The sequence below is a fragment of the Protopterus annectens genome, chromosome 4.part1 (assembly GCF_019279795.1).
Source record: "Protopterus annectens isolate FY-2018-M chromosome 4.part1, PAN1.0, whole genome shotgun sequence".
NCBI lineage: Eukaryota > Metazoa > Chordata > Ceratodontiformes > Protopteridae > Protopterus > Protopterus annectens.
In genome coordinates, this window is record NC_056734.1 from 415363066 (window position 1) to 415382557 (window position 19492).

Consider the following 19492-nt stretch of genomic DNA (forward strand, 5'->3'; position numbering starts at 1 on the left):
CCCTCTTGCATGTCTTCACATGAGAGTCCTTCAGTGGAATCTAGAAGTTCAATGGTCCTGGCTAGACCTTCCGATGAATTTCCACATTTTCGCGGGTCGCAACTTTCTAGCCCCTCTGGCTCAAGCCACGGTGACCACGGATGCTTCCCAGCTCGGGTGGGGGGGCACTTCCTGGGAAGGACGGTCCAGGGCACGTGGTCCCCTCCAGAGACCAAGCTACACATCATTGTCCTGGAGATGAGGGCAGTGCTTTTAGTATTTAGAGCCTTTCACCCTGTCCTACCTCCGGGGACGGTAGCCAGTCAATCAGACAAACATGCCTGTAGTCTGGTATATTAACAAACAGGGAGGGACCTGATCCTACCCCCTTTGTTGTGAGGCCATGATGGTTTGGGAGTGGGCAATATCCAACAGCCGGTTTCTCATAGCAACGCACATCCCGGGACGCTCCCAACATTCTAGTGGACAGTCTCAGCAGGGCAATCCTTCTGCCTTACGAGTGGTCTCAATCAGTGGCGGAGAAGATCTTCCGTGTTTGGGGTCAACCTTGCTGCGATCTCTTCGCATCTTCTTCCAACGCGAAGTGCAGCAACTTCTCTGCTCTGATCCCCCCCTCCGGGGGATGTCCCCAGGGACGCTCTAGTCCATGCTTGGCCTCCCGGGCTACTGTATGCTTATCCCCATTACCTCTTATTCCCAAGTTCCTTCAGAGAGCTTGCCTACTGCATTGCAAAGTCATTCCCATAGCTCCCTTCTGGCCGCGTCAAGTGTTGTTTCCCTTCCTATGGTCTCACCTGTTGGCTCCTCCATGGACTCTAGATCCATGCCGAGATCTGATTTCTCACCCGTCGAGCTTGCCCCTGCCCAACCTGGACATTCTCAAGCTGACTGCGTGGCTGCTCCAGTTCCGATGATCATCAGGACTCCTAGACTTTCGTCCACTGTTAAGAATATTCTGGTAGCTTCTCTTAAAGCCTCCACTAGGAAACTCTACAATAGCAAGTGGAGACGTTTTTGCGTTTGGGCCTCTCAGCGCAATCTGAATCCGTTTACAGCCCCCATTCTGGTCATTCTGGATTTTCTGGCCGATCTTTTTCGATTAGGCACAAGTGCTTCTACCATCAAGGTTCAGCTGGCTGCTATCTCTAATTTTCATGTGGGTGAAAATAAGGTTGCTCTGGCTTCTGCCAAATTGTGTAAAGCTTTCCTGAAGGGTACCTTTTTATTGAGACCACCAGTTAAAGAAATGGTGCCCCCCTGGGATCTGACTTTAGTCCTTCAGGCTTTGACCTCTCCCCCCTTCGAGCCAGTCGGTTCAGTTCCGATGAAGTTTTTGTCATGGAAGACAGCCTTCTTGGTCGCCATCACGTCAGCCAAGAGAGTTTCTGAGTTGCAGGCCTTATCCTCCTTCCCCCCTATTTGGTTTTCCACAAGGATAGCGTTTTGCTGTGTACGAACCCTTCCTTTCTTCCCAAGGTGTCCCCAGCAGCCAATATTAATCAATCTATAAATTTGCCAGTCGTCTTCCCAAATTTCCGAAATAAAGGTGAATGTAAGCTTCATTTATTGGATGTCCATAGACAGCTTCGTTTTTACCTCCATAGAACTAAACCCTTCCGGAAGTCGGATCAATTGTTTGTCTCCTTTTCAAAACCATTTTTGGGCAAAGCGGTTTCGAAAGTGTCCTTAGCAAGGTGGATCACTCTCTGTATTGCACAGGTTTATAAGGACAAAGGTTTATTTCCTCCTGGTGTATTGAAGGCTCATTCCACTAGAGCAGTGGCCACTTCTGCAGCCTTCTGGTCAAGAGTTCTGTTAGACGATATCTGTGCGGCAGCGACTTGGGCCAGTTCGCACACGTTCATCTCTCATAATAAATTGGATCTAATTTGTAGAGGGAGAGCATCCTCTGTCTCTGCGGTGCTCAGGAATATCCTTCCATAAGGGCCTCCCAGGAATAATAGTAGCTGGGGACTCTGTCCCATATGTGCAGAATGAATGAAGTCAACTACTTCAGATAAAGAAGTTATGTTCTTACCATAACGTTCCTTCTGAGTAGTAGACTTAATTCTTCTGCACCTTCCCTCCCTCCATCCCCCTCACTTTCAGGTTTTTCCTGTTTAGGATTATGGTTATGTTGCCACTTGTATCAGCAAACTCTATCTGGGGATAGATAGGAGGAAGTGATGTAATATGGGTAAGGGAGGGGTTTGGAGCTCGGAGCTGATGCTTGAAAAGTTTGGCCGGCTCGGATCCGTATACCCATATGTGCAGAAGAATGAAGTCTACTACTCAGATGGAACGTTATGGTAAGAACATAACTTCTTTTTTCTTTTATTGACTATCCAAGTTTAAGCGCTTTCGGCCATAAATGACAACTATGACCTTCTTCAGAAAGTTGTCATTTATGGCCGAAAGCACTTAAACTTGGATATTGTCAATAAAAGAAAGTATTGGTTTATTCTTATGTTTTGGCAGTTGTTGGAATTCATTTAACTGTCTTGCAAGTGCTTTTTGGTGTTTTAGATTCAATAAAAAGCTTCAAGACACGGTGAGACCTTAGGGCAGCAAACCATATCAGCAGCAGTATATTTCAAGAATATGTCTGCACAAGATATTTTAGAAACTTTGCAGTATGACCTACCATCATCACTTTCATAAAACACAGAGTTGGTTGCAAGGTTGAGGGCTAGGACATTTTTGGCATGGCTGTCCATCATCCAATCTGTTTAATTGTCCTCCCCTGAGTGTGTTACTACTACTATGGATGCAATTTAGATGTTATGATTTTCTGTTAAACTGGCCCTCCCTACAAAAGACAGTACAGTTGTACAACACCTTGACCTCCCTGAAGAAGATAGTATTTCATTTGTGTATGAATGGTTACCATAACGGTAGATCTTGGCATGATCACTGCAGCAGTAAAGCTACAAACTGTCCACACACCTAATAAAGAATGTACATAGTTCTCTTATTTCGTTTTATTTTAAAAGAATAGTCTGCCACAATTACAAGGCCATATGGGGGTTTATGGGGCTTGGAGAACTGAAAATGTTACTAGCAGTTCTGACTTTATATGCGTCGTGTATATCAGTCAAGATTCAAAAGAATGCTGGCTTATAACCTGCATTGGTGTCTCTGGCAGTAAGGCACAGTTGGCAAAATTACTAGATGGGAATGAAGATATACAAAGTGGGGAAACCCAAAATGCTATGATTTACTGTTACAATGGCTACTCTTCAAAGATCTTCTAGGTTAGTGCTCTTAACACACAACTGTATTTTTTGTATCCTGATTTGTCAGAAGGTGCCAACAGCATATTCTTAAAGTAAGGTGGCAACTAACCTTTCTTGCTGTAGTAAAAATGACATTAAAAAAATCAAAGCAGCCATCACAGTGCCCCTCCTTCATAGTTGTTTTTGTATGTTTTTGATTATGTGAATTGGAATATGGAAGTCATTGAGAGAAGCATTAAGTGACTAGATATATAAGCAGAAGTGGCAGTACAGTAAAGGCATTGTACCTGGACTGCAGTAATAAAGTAAGAACTGATACATAGAATGCTGTCTATTAACCAGTCATTCTGTGTCATTTTCCGTACATATAGCTTTTGGTAATGACTAGAAGGATGAGATTGTAGGTAGTATGACAAAAATGAGGTGCAGTCACATAGTAGCTATGCTCAGTCTGCCTGACAGAGTGAAGAATTTGGCAATCCAAGAAGATGGTGTACAGTCACTGCTCCTCTGTGTTAAAGAGTCAGTTGACATGGCTTGGGCACTTTGTGAGGATGGTGGTGTAACAGATAAAAGCCATTAAGAGAAGACTGTGGAGCACACTTAAGACATGTTGAAGGGAAGATATCTGCTTCAGTGTGAATACCTGGCAATCCCACATGAGCTGTAGGCTGTCAGTAGGGAAAAGGAAGCCCGTTTTATTGTGTTCAGCTTGCAACCCTCACCTTGGCAAACAGTTTAGAAAATAATAATGATTCCAGGATTGTTTGAAAATGGCAGTAACCAGACAGAATTAAAAAATAAAACCATTATAGTTGCAGTGCCTAGCCTTTAAAGTACTGTATTCAGGCATTTTGAAGGAAGTGAGGTCAATAGTATCAGGTCTTTGCTGCTGTTTAGTGAAGTTTGATATTTAAAGGTTTCTTCTCAATTATTTCCCTGGTTGTGTGTTCATGTAGCTAATGTCTTGTGTGTGTATAAACAGAATTTCAGAATGCTTTGAAAAAGGGAATGGCATTCTTTCATTTTTACCTCTCCTCTTGTGTTAGTAATTGTTATGCCGTTGTCTCTCCACACAAAAGTTTAGGGGTGAGGAGGCTGTGCAGTGTCTATGTACTCCTCCTTATGAAATATTGGTAAGTTTATGCTTGATACTACACTCTCCTTTCACATAGTTGTGCATGTTAGCTGCCCTTCCTTATGAAGTCTGTCTGAGCTACATCTATTTGTCAGAGTTAAAGTCGTGGCTAGGCTTATATGGGCCTCAGGGCCAATAGCCTAGTAACTTACTATGATCCTATAAGACAGCTTCTTCACGCTTTCTGTGTGCCTCTTCCTTGTATTATTGGCAGTGTTAAACTGTAAGTAATAGTCATTTGCCATAGCTATTTCGGATCCCATGGGAGTAAGAGAGGATTTTACCTTTTATTTATTTAATTTTTTTCTCCAATTTTTCCCCATTGCTGACCAGCCATTAACCCTTCCTGGACCCAGTTGACCTTTTTTCCCCCCATAGTTAATAAGAGAGATGCTCACAGGAGGCCATCATCTAAGAAGCCATTAAGGTTCTCTTATGAAGCCCCAACCCTCAATGTCTTTCATAGTGCCAGACAGGTTTGGCCCACAGCACTGGCCTTCCAAATGTGTTCTTTAAAATGCATTCCTGATTCTGGCTACAGCTTGTGCTACTTAGCAAGCACTCCCTCACTGTGAGTTAATTGCTTCTGGCATATCCACATTACATGCAGCTGCCCCCTGCACCCATATTGACTAAGCTAACACTGGCCGGTCAATTTCTTCTTCTGTTATTGGCTTCTGCAACACCCAGGTTAGTAGTCCATCCCAGATCTTCTGGGTCATATTGAAGACTTCATCCCCCCATACCACTAACATCTTTTGGTAAGACTGTATTTTTCCCCCACTGGCTTCCAGTAATCAGACATCTGTAGTATAATTTACATATTCATTCCCTAATCACTAAGGTGAGAGTCAGACAAGAGAAGCAATTATCTAGGCAGCCTGTAGGGATAATTCATTTTTTTTGTTTCATGTCCCCCCAATTCAGTCTGTTTTGCTTGCGAAGGTGAGATGTACAGTGGATGTCAGTGCTTGGGTATTCCATCACTTTTGCAAGGGACGTATGCCCGAAAGTACCTTCACCCACCAACCTTGAAGCTTAACAAGTCGTTTCCCCAAGTCCTCACTGAATAAATCATACCATGCCCATGTGCTCCTCAGGCATCCACAACCCTACCCCTAGAAAGAGAGTTAGGAGAGTGTGCCATGCCTCTGCACTCTCCTCCTTTCCTACCTGTCTCCTCCAGAGCAGCTAATGGAACCTTGGTCACCCAGGTTGTAGTCTGGGCTTCATCCCTCTGCTCCACAGAGCCAGGCTGATATCTGATGTGTTTAATGTAATTCTCAAGACCTGCTCGCTAATCATTTATTTGTCATACATAAACAAAACAGACTAATTAGCAATAATGAAAAGCTTCACTGTGTTGTGTTGCTTTAACCCGTGTAACTGGAATAATTATATAGTACTTGTGTGCGCTTATTTCAGTAATTAATGGCTGTTGTCCATGTTGATCCCAAGTCCAATTTCAGCTGTATGTTGATTAACATAACTTAGGTGTGTTTCTTCTTTAAGAACAAAGTCATACATTATACCACATATAAAAGGGACTGTTTTCATTGTTGTTTATATTTCCAATATAATTGTCTACTTTTATGTATTTTTCACAGAAAGACACATTTTTATAAATGCATTAACACACTTAGATGTGTCAATTATGTCTTCATTAGAGTTCATCCAAGTGTCTTCTGCACCTGCATGTCCTTTTAACAAGACTATTTGTATATATTGTATGTCATTCTGTGTGTTTATGCTTGCATTTAGCAGTATGTATGTTGTCATATATGTTGTGCTTTTTGAATATCGGCACTGCACTGCTTTGACCGTTGTTGAAATATTGTAACTAGACAATTTAGGCTGTGGTTAGTGTTCTCGTCATAATGAGCTGCTGCAAGAATAATCTTCCTTTATTAGCAAACTTGCCTGTTTTAGTCATAATGGGCTGATAAGTGGGTACAGTATGACATTGTCTAATGAAAAGAAAATGGATTTGAGGTTTGCATTATAGTATTTAAGCATGTCTGATTTTTCTTGTCTAACAATTTTTATTTGTTATTGATGTGTTCTTTTTCACTAAGAAAATACATGTTTTTTTCTTGTCAGGGAATGGATGTAGACAATTTCAAAGACATGTTTGAGTCTTCCAAAGCTGATTTTGTCCTCTCTCATGCCCTATTCTGCAAAGAAGTTCTCAAACTGAAGAAAGGACAGAGAGCAGTCATCAGTAATGGACAAGTAAGTATAATGATTATGTTAGAAGGGAAATGCCTTTAATAGCGTGAAACTTTCATACTGATTTGCACTGTTTGTTTGTTTCATACAGATTGATAATGTGGCAAGCTGTAGCAATTCATTGCTAAGGGATATTGTGAAGTTTTATTGTTTGCATCGTAAACCAATTAAAAATCTTCTTTCATGTTTGTTTTCTTTCTAAGATTAATGTAGATTATTTGAATTCCTCCATCCATGACCTCTTTTTCCCATTTTTACACATGGGGTTGGGGTGTTAGTTCAACAGTGGCAACCATCTAGAGCCAAGGTTTACACTGCTGGGTGGCTAGCCCTGCCATGGTAGTTCTTCTACACCACACAGTCTCACACTTGTGGCCAATTTAGTGTCCAGTCCACCTAATGCGTGTATTTGGAATGTGGGAGAAAACCAATGCACCAGAAGGAAACCCATGCAAACACAGGAAGGACATGCAGACTCCGCACAGAAAGCACCCCAGCTGAGAATCGAACTGGGGAAAGTCTTGCTGTGAAGCAATAACGATATCCACTGTGCTGCCTCCTAATAATGTGGTTTACTTGAATTACTGAGTACTGTTTTTTCATGACTTACCCTTGTCATCATTGCTTTTCTTGTTTCTGCTTCTGACTTGTTTTACTGTCATGTAGTGTCCAGTGTTATTGCAAGTTTCTTGAAGCATATGTGTTTTTATTTGTGTAGAATGCTTTAATGGTTGTCAAGCTTAGGGAGAAGGGAATTCCATTAAAATATTCATTTTCCCCAAGTTTGCATGATCTTGGAGTTTGTGTGTGTGTGTGTGTGTGTGTGTGTGTGTGTGTGTGTGTGTGTGTAAAGGGGAGTTTAGTATGGGGAGGTGTGTGTAAAGGGGAGTTTAGTATAGGGAGGTGCTTGGCTTCCCAGAAACATGCTTGCATCAACTGATACTAGGGACTTTATTTCTTTTGCTACTTTTTGTGTTTGTGATGTAGTTTGTGTGACAACATTTTGGGCTCGATACAATGAGCCCACTGTGTGGTACATTATAATAAACAAATGTACTGCTTATTGATGATTTACTTTTTGTCAAATTATTCATTGAACTTGATTTAAATTTTTAGAGGTATACTACACCAGCATGCATCAAGATCAGATTATAGTCTAAAGATATGATCTGCATTAGCCTATCAGTTTTGCTGTAAATTTATCACTACTATAAAAAATGTCTAACTGGTTCTTAAAGTGTTCATTAGTGCTATGTTGGGAAGGTTGTTCCAGTGCTGAACTGTTCTGTCACAGAAGTACTGCATAGCATTATTGCATCTACTGAAAGTTTTTAAAAGTCTGTTGTTCCAATGTACACTTGGTTAAGCTTGAGCATTCACAGCGGTCTCCTATGAGCGGTCTGAAAAGTGGTATTAACAGATTTAATACATTAAGTCTCGTGCAATAAAATAAGGTGCGAGTGGTACTGAGCTTTTTAGTAAATCTGTACTGTATCTTTTTCTAAGTCTGTGCTTCAGGCCTCTGTACTGGTGTACTGTAACAGACATGCAGATTGTTTTTTTAATGCTAGCATTTGTGTCCCAGTTTTTTAATTCCAAAGTATGGGTGTTTAAGGTAAGCTTATCATCAATTAATAGTCCAAGGTCTTTAAAATCTGTATATTTCCCACTGTTGCTCATCAAGGTGAGAATTCATTTTAACTTATCTTTTGCTGACTGGGTTAGTCCCACTAGGCTAGTAGCCCAAGAGGGTATTTGTACTACTGCTAGGGGAAATTTAAACAGGACACTGGTGAACTTCCCGTATATGAATAATTGTATAACAAAAGAAAAGATGGTGAGGACGTAATATGTGATATAAGGAAATGACTGTCGTGGAAATGGTGGAGGATATGAAATGGCTTTTACACATATTTAGGAAAATGAACATCTAAAGTGTTATGTTAAAATGTACAAAGTGTAAATAATGAAAGAAAGATGGAAAAGTGTTAATATATAAAAAATAACCCATACCCTTTTCGATAAGTGCTATGGGATCTTTTACATCCACCTTAGCCACCACCAACTCGAGCAGGTGGGACCATTTCATCTGAAGGACAGTTGTCATGAATTTAGTTTTGTTAATATTTTTTAGCATATAATTTGTATGGGGTGAGGTCTGTAATTCATCTAAAGCCCTCTGAAGTGTACTTAAATAATTTTGACTGGTAACAAACTGTCATATCTTGACATCCTCTGTGTCAGTGTTGGTAAAAAATAAAAAAAAAATGAGTTGTAAATTAGAGATACAGGCCTAAGAGAGAACTTTGTGGAATACTATGATAAACAGAGTGTACTTTGAGCTAATCCCATCAATTTCATTAGCTCAAAGCCCGTCATTTAGCTGTAATTCCATTTAGTTAACTGGGTCCCCAAATCCTAGGATTTTTAAGTTAGATTATTAATACAATAGAATGCTTGTGAAAAGTCAGTATTAATGGAATCTACCTCGGTATTATGCCCCAAGACAATGAAAATGTTTGTAGAGAAGCTCAGGCAGCAGGTGACTATTGATGTTGTTACCAGTGTTTATATAATGGAATATATTAACCACACCAATGTATTTTACTTCTAGTAACATCCTGTCTAATATTAGTTTTGTCAATAGAGATCTGTCAGCTTTATTTTTATATATGACCTTGGAACCCTTCCATCTGTACAACTTTTAAAGACTAGATATTCTAAATACTCTAGCACTAACTGGGGGTTTTAAGATCTCAATTAGCCATCGTATCATGGTTTGCAGCTTTATTTATTTTCAGGCTTTGAAGATTTGCACGCATGCTACTAACCCTCTTTAGTAGGTATTGTTTAAATGTTCACTGTGCATGCAGTAGTTTTTCCTTCCACAGTGTCAGACATTTGTTCTCCATAAAGCAGTGGAACTGGAATATTACCCTTAGATTTAAGAGCCCTTGTAAACCTGTACAAGTTTCTGTAACATCTTACCAAGTTTAGTTCCATATTCTCTCTTGTCTGATAGCTACTTTTATTTCCTTGTATAATTTATGTTTGGCCTTGCATTAGGCACTTCATAAGTTTATAGGTTCTTAGTAATCTTACAGCACCTGTTACTGATGGAAGCTGCATTGTCCCCTATTAAGCAGATTTTTGTTACATATTCTAGATGAAAATTTACGGTCGCCTATCCAGTTGTTCAGACTGGCTGTAATTAGTAACCAGTTGCAATCAGTCCAGCAGGCCATTAAGGAGCCTTGTCGAATTTTCCCAGCTTCTGCAAGACACTGGCTTAAGTGACTTCCTCAGTTACACACAAGATAAATGGAGGCTGAGGGAATAAAACCCTAGACTACAGGAAGCAATTTAACAGGTCTCGGCTGTAATCCTCTCAGTTGCCTGTCAGTCATTTGTCTTCTATACGATTGACATTTCTTATAATCTTTGTTTTATATTTGCAAACCATTTAGTTTACGTTATAAGAGTAAAAAGGTAGAACTCTAGAACTGGTCCTCCTAACAACTTTTTTTTATACCATAGTATTTTTTTTTTATTTTTTCAGTATTGAGTTCTTGTAATTCATTATGCCAGACCCAGTTTTTAAGCAACTCCACGGTCATGTCATAGTTTTTGACAGTGCCTCTACTTTCAAAATGCAATGTTGTTCAGTCTGAAAACTCAGTGCACAGTATGTTACAGTATGATCACAATATTGTTTATTAAGACATACTGTTACGGGTGTTGCTACCCTTAATAAGGTCGATCAAGGTGTGTACATTTTTTGTCCTTTAGCTAGGACAGAAACATGTTTATTATGCCATTGTAAGAGATGTCATTATCCTAATTATCATTCCTTGTTTTGGAGCGAATGATACTGGGATTTTTCCCATGCTTCATAGGACACCGTCTTCAGGGGTGAAACCTGAATGTCCAAACATTCCGGGTTTGAATAAATCCCAGTGTAACCTATGCCCACACATGATATATTGCTATTGTGTTACCTTGTTAAATATAGTATGCGTTTCATGAGTTATAATCAATTTAAATAGTTTTTATTTTCATTAAGGATAGTGTTGTTTCATGTATTAAGTTAGTGCCACCCTTAGAAATATAATCCTTGACGGACTAAAATAAGCTAACATTCTCTTACATATACACAACAGAACATCTTAAAACTGAATACATTTTTGCTAAATAAATTTTTAAAATGTCACTAAATGACGGTATAATCTACTCACTGCACATTCAATTTTTGAACTTTCCTTATATTCAGTATGTTAGTTAAAAGTAAAATTGAATTTATAAGCAAGGCAAGCAGTTTGAGTTTATAAGTACTCATAAAACAAACATTTTATAGTAAATTAATTAATGAAAATGGTATTTAAAATGTGTAGAACTAAAAGAAAATGGCTCCTAAATAAGATCAAATGGAGCAAAGGAAAAGTTAATGTTTAACAGTGTAAGTAAATATAACGAAATTGTGAAATGCAGAGTTGGAGCAATAGGAAGATTATAGTCATAAACATGCAATGACATTCACTGTGATGATGGCTTGTTGTGAAATTTGTTGTAAGGAATCTTTATTAGACATATAAACGTATGATTAACAACCAGTAGATGAAACAATGGGTAGTATTCATAGTCATGGTCTGCATACATGGCAAGCCGGGTGTGCAAAATGCACAGCTTTGCCTATATGCAAGTGCTGTAAATGTGAATGACTGGTGTGGGTCTTCACATCTGTGAAGCTTATGACAAAATGCTCATCTAAAAAGCTAAACATGTATAAAATCAGCTATGAACTGTGCAATAATTTGCAAATATTCTGCAAATGCATGCAACTGCTGCCCATGTCTATAACCTCATACTTTTCCATATATATCAGTGCCACATGGCAAGTTGTGCTAGTATCACAATACCTTACAAGAACCTGTGTATTCTTAAGCTCAGCATTGCTGGCTAACAGTTTATAACAACTTTGTCAACATAACTTATGTTGTGAAAGTGTCTTTATATGGACACCAGGTTTTATACTATTATGAGTATGGAAAGGGGAAATATTTTTTTTAGGGTGGGAGAGAGAACTTTTTTCCTATATGTATGTATGTGTATAGATGTATAATAGAGATACTCCCCTATATATATATATATATATATATATATATATATATATGTCCACCCTGATGTCCTTCAAGGATGCATCTGCAGTCCTTACAAATGGGTTGTCCTGGCCTCAGGCAACCCTTCGGTCGGCCGGATTCCAAAGTCTGGGTCTGGCCTCGGATGATGTCGCACTTCACCCGACGTCATAGCTGCAGTTCTGCGGGTATAAAGGCATCAGCCGACGCCATTTTCCTCAGTCTTTCTTGCCGCGTGGCACCCGAAGCAGAAGCTGTTCGCAAGTGCCGGTCGGTCAGAACCAGAGATTGCTACTACCGAAGACTTCTAAAAAGCTAAGTACCCCGTTGGGGACTCTTTCTTGCCTCAGCCGATGTCAGAAAAAGTGAATAACTGTTTAACTTGTGGGAAACAAATACCTCATAAAGATTTCCACTCTTACTGCCTACCTTGTTTAGGCCCAGACCACGACGTAGGAGCTTGTCTAGCCTGTGCTTCCTTCAACCGACGAACACTTAGACGTCGGTCGGAGTTTGCAGAGGAGTTTTTCGGCTCCGCTTTTGCTTATATCATGCCGTCAGAGACTCCGACTTCACATTTAGCTAAAAAGCGTAAGGAAAAGGACCGACACTTGCGGTCCGCGGTTTCGGCCGAAACCGCGGCTAAGCCAACCGCGAGCGTCTCGGTTTTGGCTGAAGCAGAGTCCGCGGTTCTTCCTTCGGCCGAAAGCATGCCTCCTTCTACCGAGGCCTCTTCCAGCATGGCTGAATCTGCTACTGAAATTCCACCTGCTCTTATAGTTTCTCAGGATTTATCAGATACTATCCCCTTAGATGTATCTACTCATGCACGTGGAGCTGCTAGGCCCCCAGCATCCATGTCAATTAAGGCTTTTGCCAGGGCTAAAGCAGCTAAATCTTCAAAGGCCGTGCCTGCTAAAGCCCCCTCTCACAGGCCTAGCTCTAGTACTCAAATGCTTAGTCTAGCAGAGGATCTCATTTCTTTGATCAGGGGAACCCAGTCTCACCCTGACAGGGCCTCTCACCCACCTCCAGAGAAGAGGCTTAGAGCAGAGCCCCCTGAACCAGTTTCTTCAGATTATTCCTCTGATGATTCAGAACATACAAATCCTCCAGAGGGCCCTTATTCTCCATATGAGGACAGGATTCCATACCTTCTGCCTCTCCTCCTGAGGAATTTTCTTTTGGGGAAACCTTGCATGCTATGAGGGAACAATTTCAATGGCAGGGCCAGGATTTTTCAGACTCCAGGAAAAGGCTTAAAACCTTTTTACATTTACCACAGCATAGGCCTTTAGCTATTCCTCCAGTACTTACAGTTGTGGATGATGCATTTACTGATGCTTGTACTGCCCCTGACTCACTGCCTCCGGCTCCTGCTAAGCCCGACAGATACTACAGGGTTCCGGACTCACATTATCATTTGTATAAGGCTCCTATTGCAGATCCAGAAACTATTTCACAGGGCCCAAAAGCTGTAACAGCTGCCTCTGCCAAAAACCCCCTCCCCTCTGAAAGGGAATCTAGGGCATTGGAGAGATGGGGTAAAAAAGTTTATACTTCTGCTACTCTTTCGGCTAGGGCCTTAAACTGTCAATTCCACATGATTCAGTATCTGGAATTCCTGTTAGATCAGCTCACTAAAAAACTGTCCTCGCCTGAACTGTTAGACCGTAAGTCCCTTCAGGAGTTGGTGCATAACACTCAGCAGGTCAGTAATCATTCCTTAAAATGCGGCTATGATGCACTGGAGGCTTCCTTTAGATCAGCTATGACTGGTACAGTGATCAGAAGGCATGCATGGTTAAAAGAGCAATCCTTACCAGACCATGTAAAGTCTAAGCTTCTAGATGCACCCATGGAAAAGCACAGTTTATTTGGTTCCCCTGCACAGCAAGTGTTGAAGAAGGTGGAAGAAAAAGCTAAATCTGTCCAGACAGTCGAGGATTTCTTACAGGTCCAGCCTCCGAGGTTTAGTAGGAACTGGCCTTCCAAGAATTGGTCCTTTCCAGACACCACCAGAGCACAGAGAGGCAGAAATAGACGCCCTAGAGGCAGAGGTCAGTCCAGAGGTGCCTACAGGGGACGTCAGTGGCAGCCTAACAGCCAGAGAACTACTGCCACAGATCCAGCCACTACCACTTCTACAGGACAATCACAGTGACTTGGCTCTGAAACCGCCTACCAGGGAACAACTGGCAGCACCCTTAGGCGGAAAATTAGCCTTATTTTCAGTAAATTGGCATTACATTACAAGAGACAAATGGATTTTACAGACAATAGACAAAGGCTACAGGTTTCACTTCCATACTCTTCCAAGGAAGAGAGGAATGCCAAACCTTCCTCCAAACCAAAGGACAAACGCTCTACAACAAATAGACCACTTACTAAGGATGAGAGCTATAGACAAGGTACCGGCTATGGAACAAGGACAAGGATTTTATTCAAGGCTTTTCCTAGTACCAAGTAAGGAAAACCAATGGAGACCTATCCACGACCTGTCCGCTTTAAACACATATCTCATTGTTCCAAAATTCAAAATGCTGACCCTACAGCAACTTCTTCCCATGCTGGGCAAGGAGTCTTGGCTGGTGACTCTGGATCTCAAGGAGGCATACCTGCACGTCCCCATACGACCAAATTGCAGAAGATACCTCAGATTTCTTGCAGGATCAGAGCATTATCAATTCTCAGCATTGCCTTTTGGCTTATCTACTGCCCAGAGTATTCACGAAATGCCTGGCATCAGTAATTGCTCATTGCAGGCTTCAGGGAATTCAAATTTATCCATACCTGGACGACTGCCTGTTACAAGCGGACAGCAAAGACAAAGTAACAAAAGATGTGGAAAGGGTTATTCACCTGCTACAAGCCCTGGGATACACAGTCAACACAAAAAAGTCCAGACTGATACCATCCCAAAGGATAACCTTCCTGGGTGCAGAACTGGACACATCAAACCAGATGGCATTCCTCACAGCAGAAAAACAGAAGCAGCTACCACTCTATTTCATGGCATTAACAACGCAGAACCAGCTTACAGCAAGGAAAATCCTGCAAGCCCTGGGTTACATGGCATCCTGCATAATAATAATTCCACATGCCAGACTACATATGAGGAAGTTACAATGGTACCTGCGGAATTTATGGTCTCAGCACAAGCACAGCCTAGAGACCCAAATTCCAATAATTCCATGCCTGAAGCAAGAATTCCAGTGGTGGGCCCAGGCCTGTGAACAAAGGACTGCCCTTCCACAGGCCTCACCCAAACCAGACTATCACCACGGACGCCTAAGACCTCGGATGGGGGGCACACATGGTGGATAAGTGTATACAAGGCTTATGGACTCAAGACCAGATGAACCTACACATAAATCAAAAAGAGATGCTGGCAGTAAAACAGGCAATTCAGACATTCAGACCATTTCTTCAACAGGGTCATTTGCTGATAAGGACGGACAACACCACAGTTATGTGGTATATCAACAAACAGGGAGGCACACATTCATATCCTCTATGCCGGATGGCAATGGACCTCTGGAATGTGGCCCTGAGCCTCAACATTCAGCTCCAAGCCATATTCGTGCCAGGAAAAGAAAATATACTAGCAGACATCTTAAGCAGAACCACCACGGATGCCCACGAATGGATGCTGCATCCAGACATCTTCAAAACCATCACAAGGGAATGGGGACTGCCAGGAATAGACCTGTTCGCATCCCCACACAACCACCAATTGAAAAAATTCTGCACAAGGACATACCACCCACTTGCTTGGAAGGTGGACTCCCTATCCTTCAGTTGGGAAAACCTGACAGCATATGCATTCCCACCTCTTCCTTTGATGCACAAAGTGCTACTGAAGATCAAAGAAGATCACCCGAGGATCATCTTGATAGCTCCAGATTGGCCGAGGCAACATTGGTACCCGCTACTGAGGAGTATGTCCCGGAACACGCATGGCCTCTACCCCTAACACCTCTACTGCTAACACAGAACAACTTCAAAATCCTGCATCCAAACTTGAAAACACTGCAGCTAGCTGCTTGGAACATTGCATAAGGAAAAATAACCCAGATTTATCTCAAAGGGTTAAAGATATTATCTTGGAGGCTCGTAGACCCTCAACAAGGAAAACTTATTCAGCAAAATGGAAAAGATATCTCATTTGGAGTGCAACAAAAGGATTAGATGCATCATTGGCAAACATAGCTAACATCCTGGAATATTTAGCAGAGCTTTTCCACAATGGTCTGTCTTACTCCTCCATTAAGATTCATGCATCAGCAATTTCAGCAGAATACAACATGGATCCTCCAGTCTTTTCACAACCTCTACTCAGACAGTTCCTCAGAGGAATTAAAAATGTAAAACCACCAAGGAAACCACCATTGCCTACATGGGACTTGAACTTTGTGTTAGAAAAGTTAACACTCCCCCCTTTTGAACCAGCAGCAACAACAGAATTACAGTACTTATCTTGGAAGACTGCATTCCTGCTTGCAATCACTTCAGCTAGAAGGGTTTCTGAATTACAGGCATTAATGGCAGTACAGCCCTTCCTTATCTTCCATCAGGATAGAGTGTCCATGAGAACTAATCCTACCTTTATGCCAAAAGTGGTCTCCAGGGTATCTTTAAACCAAGCAATACACCTACCAACATTCTTCCCCAACCCACAGAACAGGGGGGAAAGATTGCTGCATACCTTGCATGTACACAGACAATTGCGCTACTACCTGGACAGAACCAAGAACAATAGAAAAACTGACCAGCCTCTGGTAGCATATGCAACAGGAATGGAAGGAAAAGCAATTTCAAAACAAACAATCTCACAATGGATAGGAAATTGAATTAGATTTTGCTACTCTTTTCATGGAAAGACAACTCCAGAAAACATCAGACCTCATTCCACAAGGGCTACAGCCACTACTACAGCTTTCTTACGAGGAGTGGCTACCAAAGACATTTTAGAGGCTGCTACTTGGAGCTCAGTGCATACATTTGCCAAGCATTATAATCTGCCTTTATACTCCAGATCCCGAGCAGGTTTTGCCACTGCTGTTTTGCAAGGGATCTTAACTACACCATAAACTCTTACTGCCTCCTTAGTGCCTCCTCCCCCAGTTTGGCTATGGTATTCTACCCATTTGTAAGGACTGCAGATGCATCCCTGAAGGACATAGTACAGTTTTGTACCTACCATAAATGTAGATGTCCGAGAGGTATGCATCTGCAGTCAGGATTACCCACCCTCCTTCCCCTCTGTGGTACTCCTAGGGTATTTGCCCATCTTGTAGCTAGCTGGGGGAATCTATTATGGTGTATTTGTTTGTATATATGTATATACATGTTTATTTCTATTTGCTCTCTATTGTTTGGAAACATTTGCATTTATCCAAATTTAGCCTTCCTAGAGGGCACCTGGCATCTGGGGCAAGAAACACTGAGGAAAATGTCGTCGGCTGATGCCTTTATACCCGCAGAACTGCAGCTATGATGTCGGGTGAAGTGCGACATCAGCCGAGGCCAGACCCAGACTTTGGAATCCGGCCGACCGAAGGGCGGCATGAGGCAAGGACAACCCATTTGTAAGGACTGCAGATGCATACCTCTCGGACATCTACATTTATGGTAGGTACAAAACTGTACTTTTCTCTACCACCCTTTCATGTGTGAACTTAACTTAATCCTTGTCTGTCCTGTGTTGACATCAATAATCTTATCTTTTCCTTTCATTCCTTCTCTTACGACCCTTCCCCAGCTTCCTGTTTTATTTATATCTACATATGTGAGGGTGCTACACAGAACCATTGTCACTTTCATTGCAGTCAGGAGAGCATCACAATAAGCCCTGCCCTGATGTTCTTGGGCTGGGGCATTCCATTGGTGTGAGGGTCAAGGCCTCTGATAGTTCAGTGGTTGGAGTCAAGCAGGTCAGAGAGTTTTGTATCTGCTGAAGGAGAATTACTTCTCTACAGCTTTCTCAGTTTCATTCTCCACCAGGTCCTGAAGCTCAGGCTGCTCTGGTATGGTCTGCCTACAAGAGGCACATCGCATCCACTGAAGCAGTGCACACATGATAGGCAGGGGATGGTGACATCTGCCTCATCTGGATTCAACTGCAGTTGAGGGTGCCACAGGCTAAAAGAAATACTCGTAAATAATGGAATGCAAGATCTTATTTTTCAGTATTAAATGTGATCATTATTTTCAGTATTGTTTATGAATAATTCAAGTAATGCAGTGTATGATCCAAAAATAGTAATCTAGACAGTATGGTATTTTTCATACAGTCAAATGTCATTTTAGTAATGCAGTGCATGATTTTCATATTTTTAACCACTACAGTGCACTACTCAATGTAATACTTGCGTACTGCGTTATTATTTTTATAAGTGGATATTTTTATTGCTATTTTTTTGGAAGGGGCATTACTTGTGGGACAAGGAGTCCAGCCATGTCTGCCTAGTAATTAAGATCAAGCCTTGTTTATATTTATAGTCAGTCTTATTAACTGCAATGTTTTATGTGATTTTTGGTGTTGTACTGAACAGTGTAGACGCATGTCTGATTAGGTGGTCCCTCCCAACAAGTAGCCTTACATTTCCTGACTGTGGTAGTCCAACAAGCAATCTTGTAACTTCACTGAAAGTGCAAAAATATAGCAATGAGGGCAGTTATATGACTTTTCTTCCCTAACCTCCACCCATCTGGCAAAGGAAATGAACTCTAGTTGTGATATTATTTAAGACCTTTTAAAAAAGGAATACACTCGTTTATTTATTGACATTTGATTACCAGTAAAGTCCGACAAAGGAGACACAGGGTGAAAAGCACTAAATTACTACAAAACATTTTAGGAACAATAATTGCAAAAGCATATGCAGTTTAATCAATTATAGCACATTAATTTCTTTTTCTTTCAGCTTTTCCCGGTTAGGGGTCGCCACAGCGGAACTCCAGTCCGCTAATAATTGGCAGTGGATTTTTACAGTGCCGAGTTGCCAGCCCGACGCCCAACCTTCAAAGAAGGAACACCCATTCACGCACACACCTACCTGCATGTCTTTAAACATCACTCGACCATGGGGAGGACATGCAGATTCCACACAGAAGGTGCTCCAGCAGAGAATCGAACAGGAGAACCTCTTGCTGTGAGGTGACAATGCTAACCGCTGCACCACCGTGGCCCAAATTAGTGATAATATAAAAACATTGTTTTAAGAATCAACACAAGTTGTATTATGATCATTTAATATGTATAGAAATTTCAGACAGTTTGTAGAGAATTTAAAGGTAAGTTAGTCTAATACAAATAGGAATATGAAGTCCAGGAAAAACAGGCTTATTGATATATTTAGAGAGAAAGCCGGGGAAGTGAATTTGATAGAAGTAAGGAAGTAAATGAAGGGAGAGTAAGGAGGTATAAGGAATGGAAGGGTTCTTGTTCACTTTAGGGATATAGTTTATCCTGGTTTTGAGCAAGAACAAAGCCAAATTTTAGATAGGAAGTCTTTCAGAGTGGTTTTGAAAGATGGGAGGGAGAATAATGACCTGATGGATGCAGGTAAGGAGTTCCAAGCCTTAGCAACCTTGTACGAGTACAGACAATGCCCAGCAGATTTGATAGGTTTGTAGACAGACAGGAGTTTTTGTTCACTGGATCACAGTGACTGACTGGGAACATAGCTGTGTAGAATGATTTTAGTACTGGGCAGGAAGATGGATGCTGGATAATTTTATAGGTAGTA

At 41.4% G+C, this 19492-nt stretch overlaps 1 protein-coding gene across 1 annotated transcript in view; it reads left to right on the top strand.

The window, feature by feature from the left end:
* The window catches only part of UGGT1 (UDP-glucose glycoprotein glucosyltransferase 1), a gene marked incomplete in the record, with an annotated part of 2149769 nt that overhangs the window by 1172105 nt on the left and 958172 nt on the right, over positions 1–19492 (top strand). Inside the window, 1 exon segment of the mRNA XM_044070228.1 lies at positions 6475–6606. Within this exon segment, the coding sequence (XP_043926163.1) occupies positions 6475–6606 (132 nt within the window).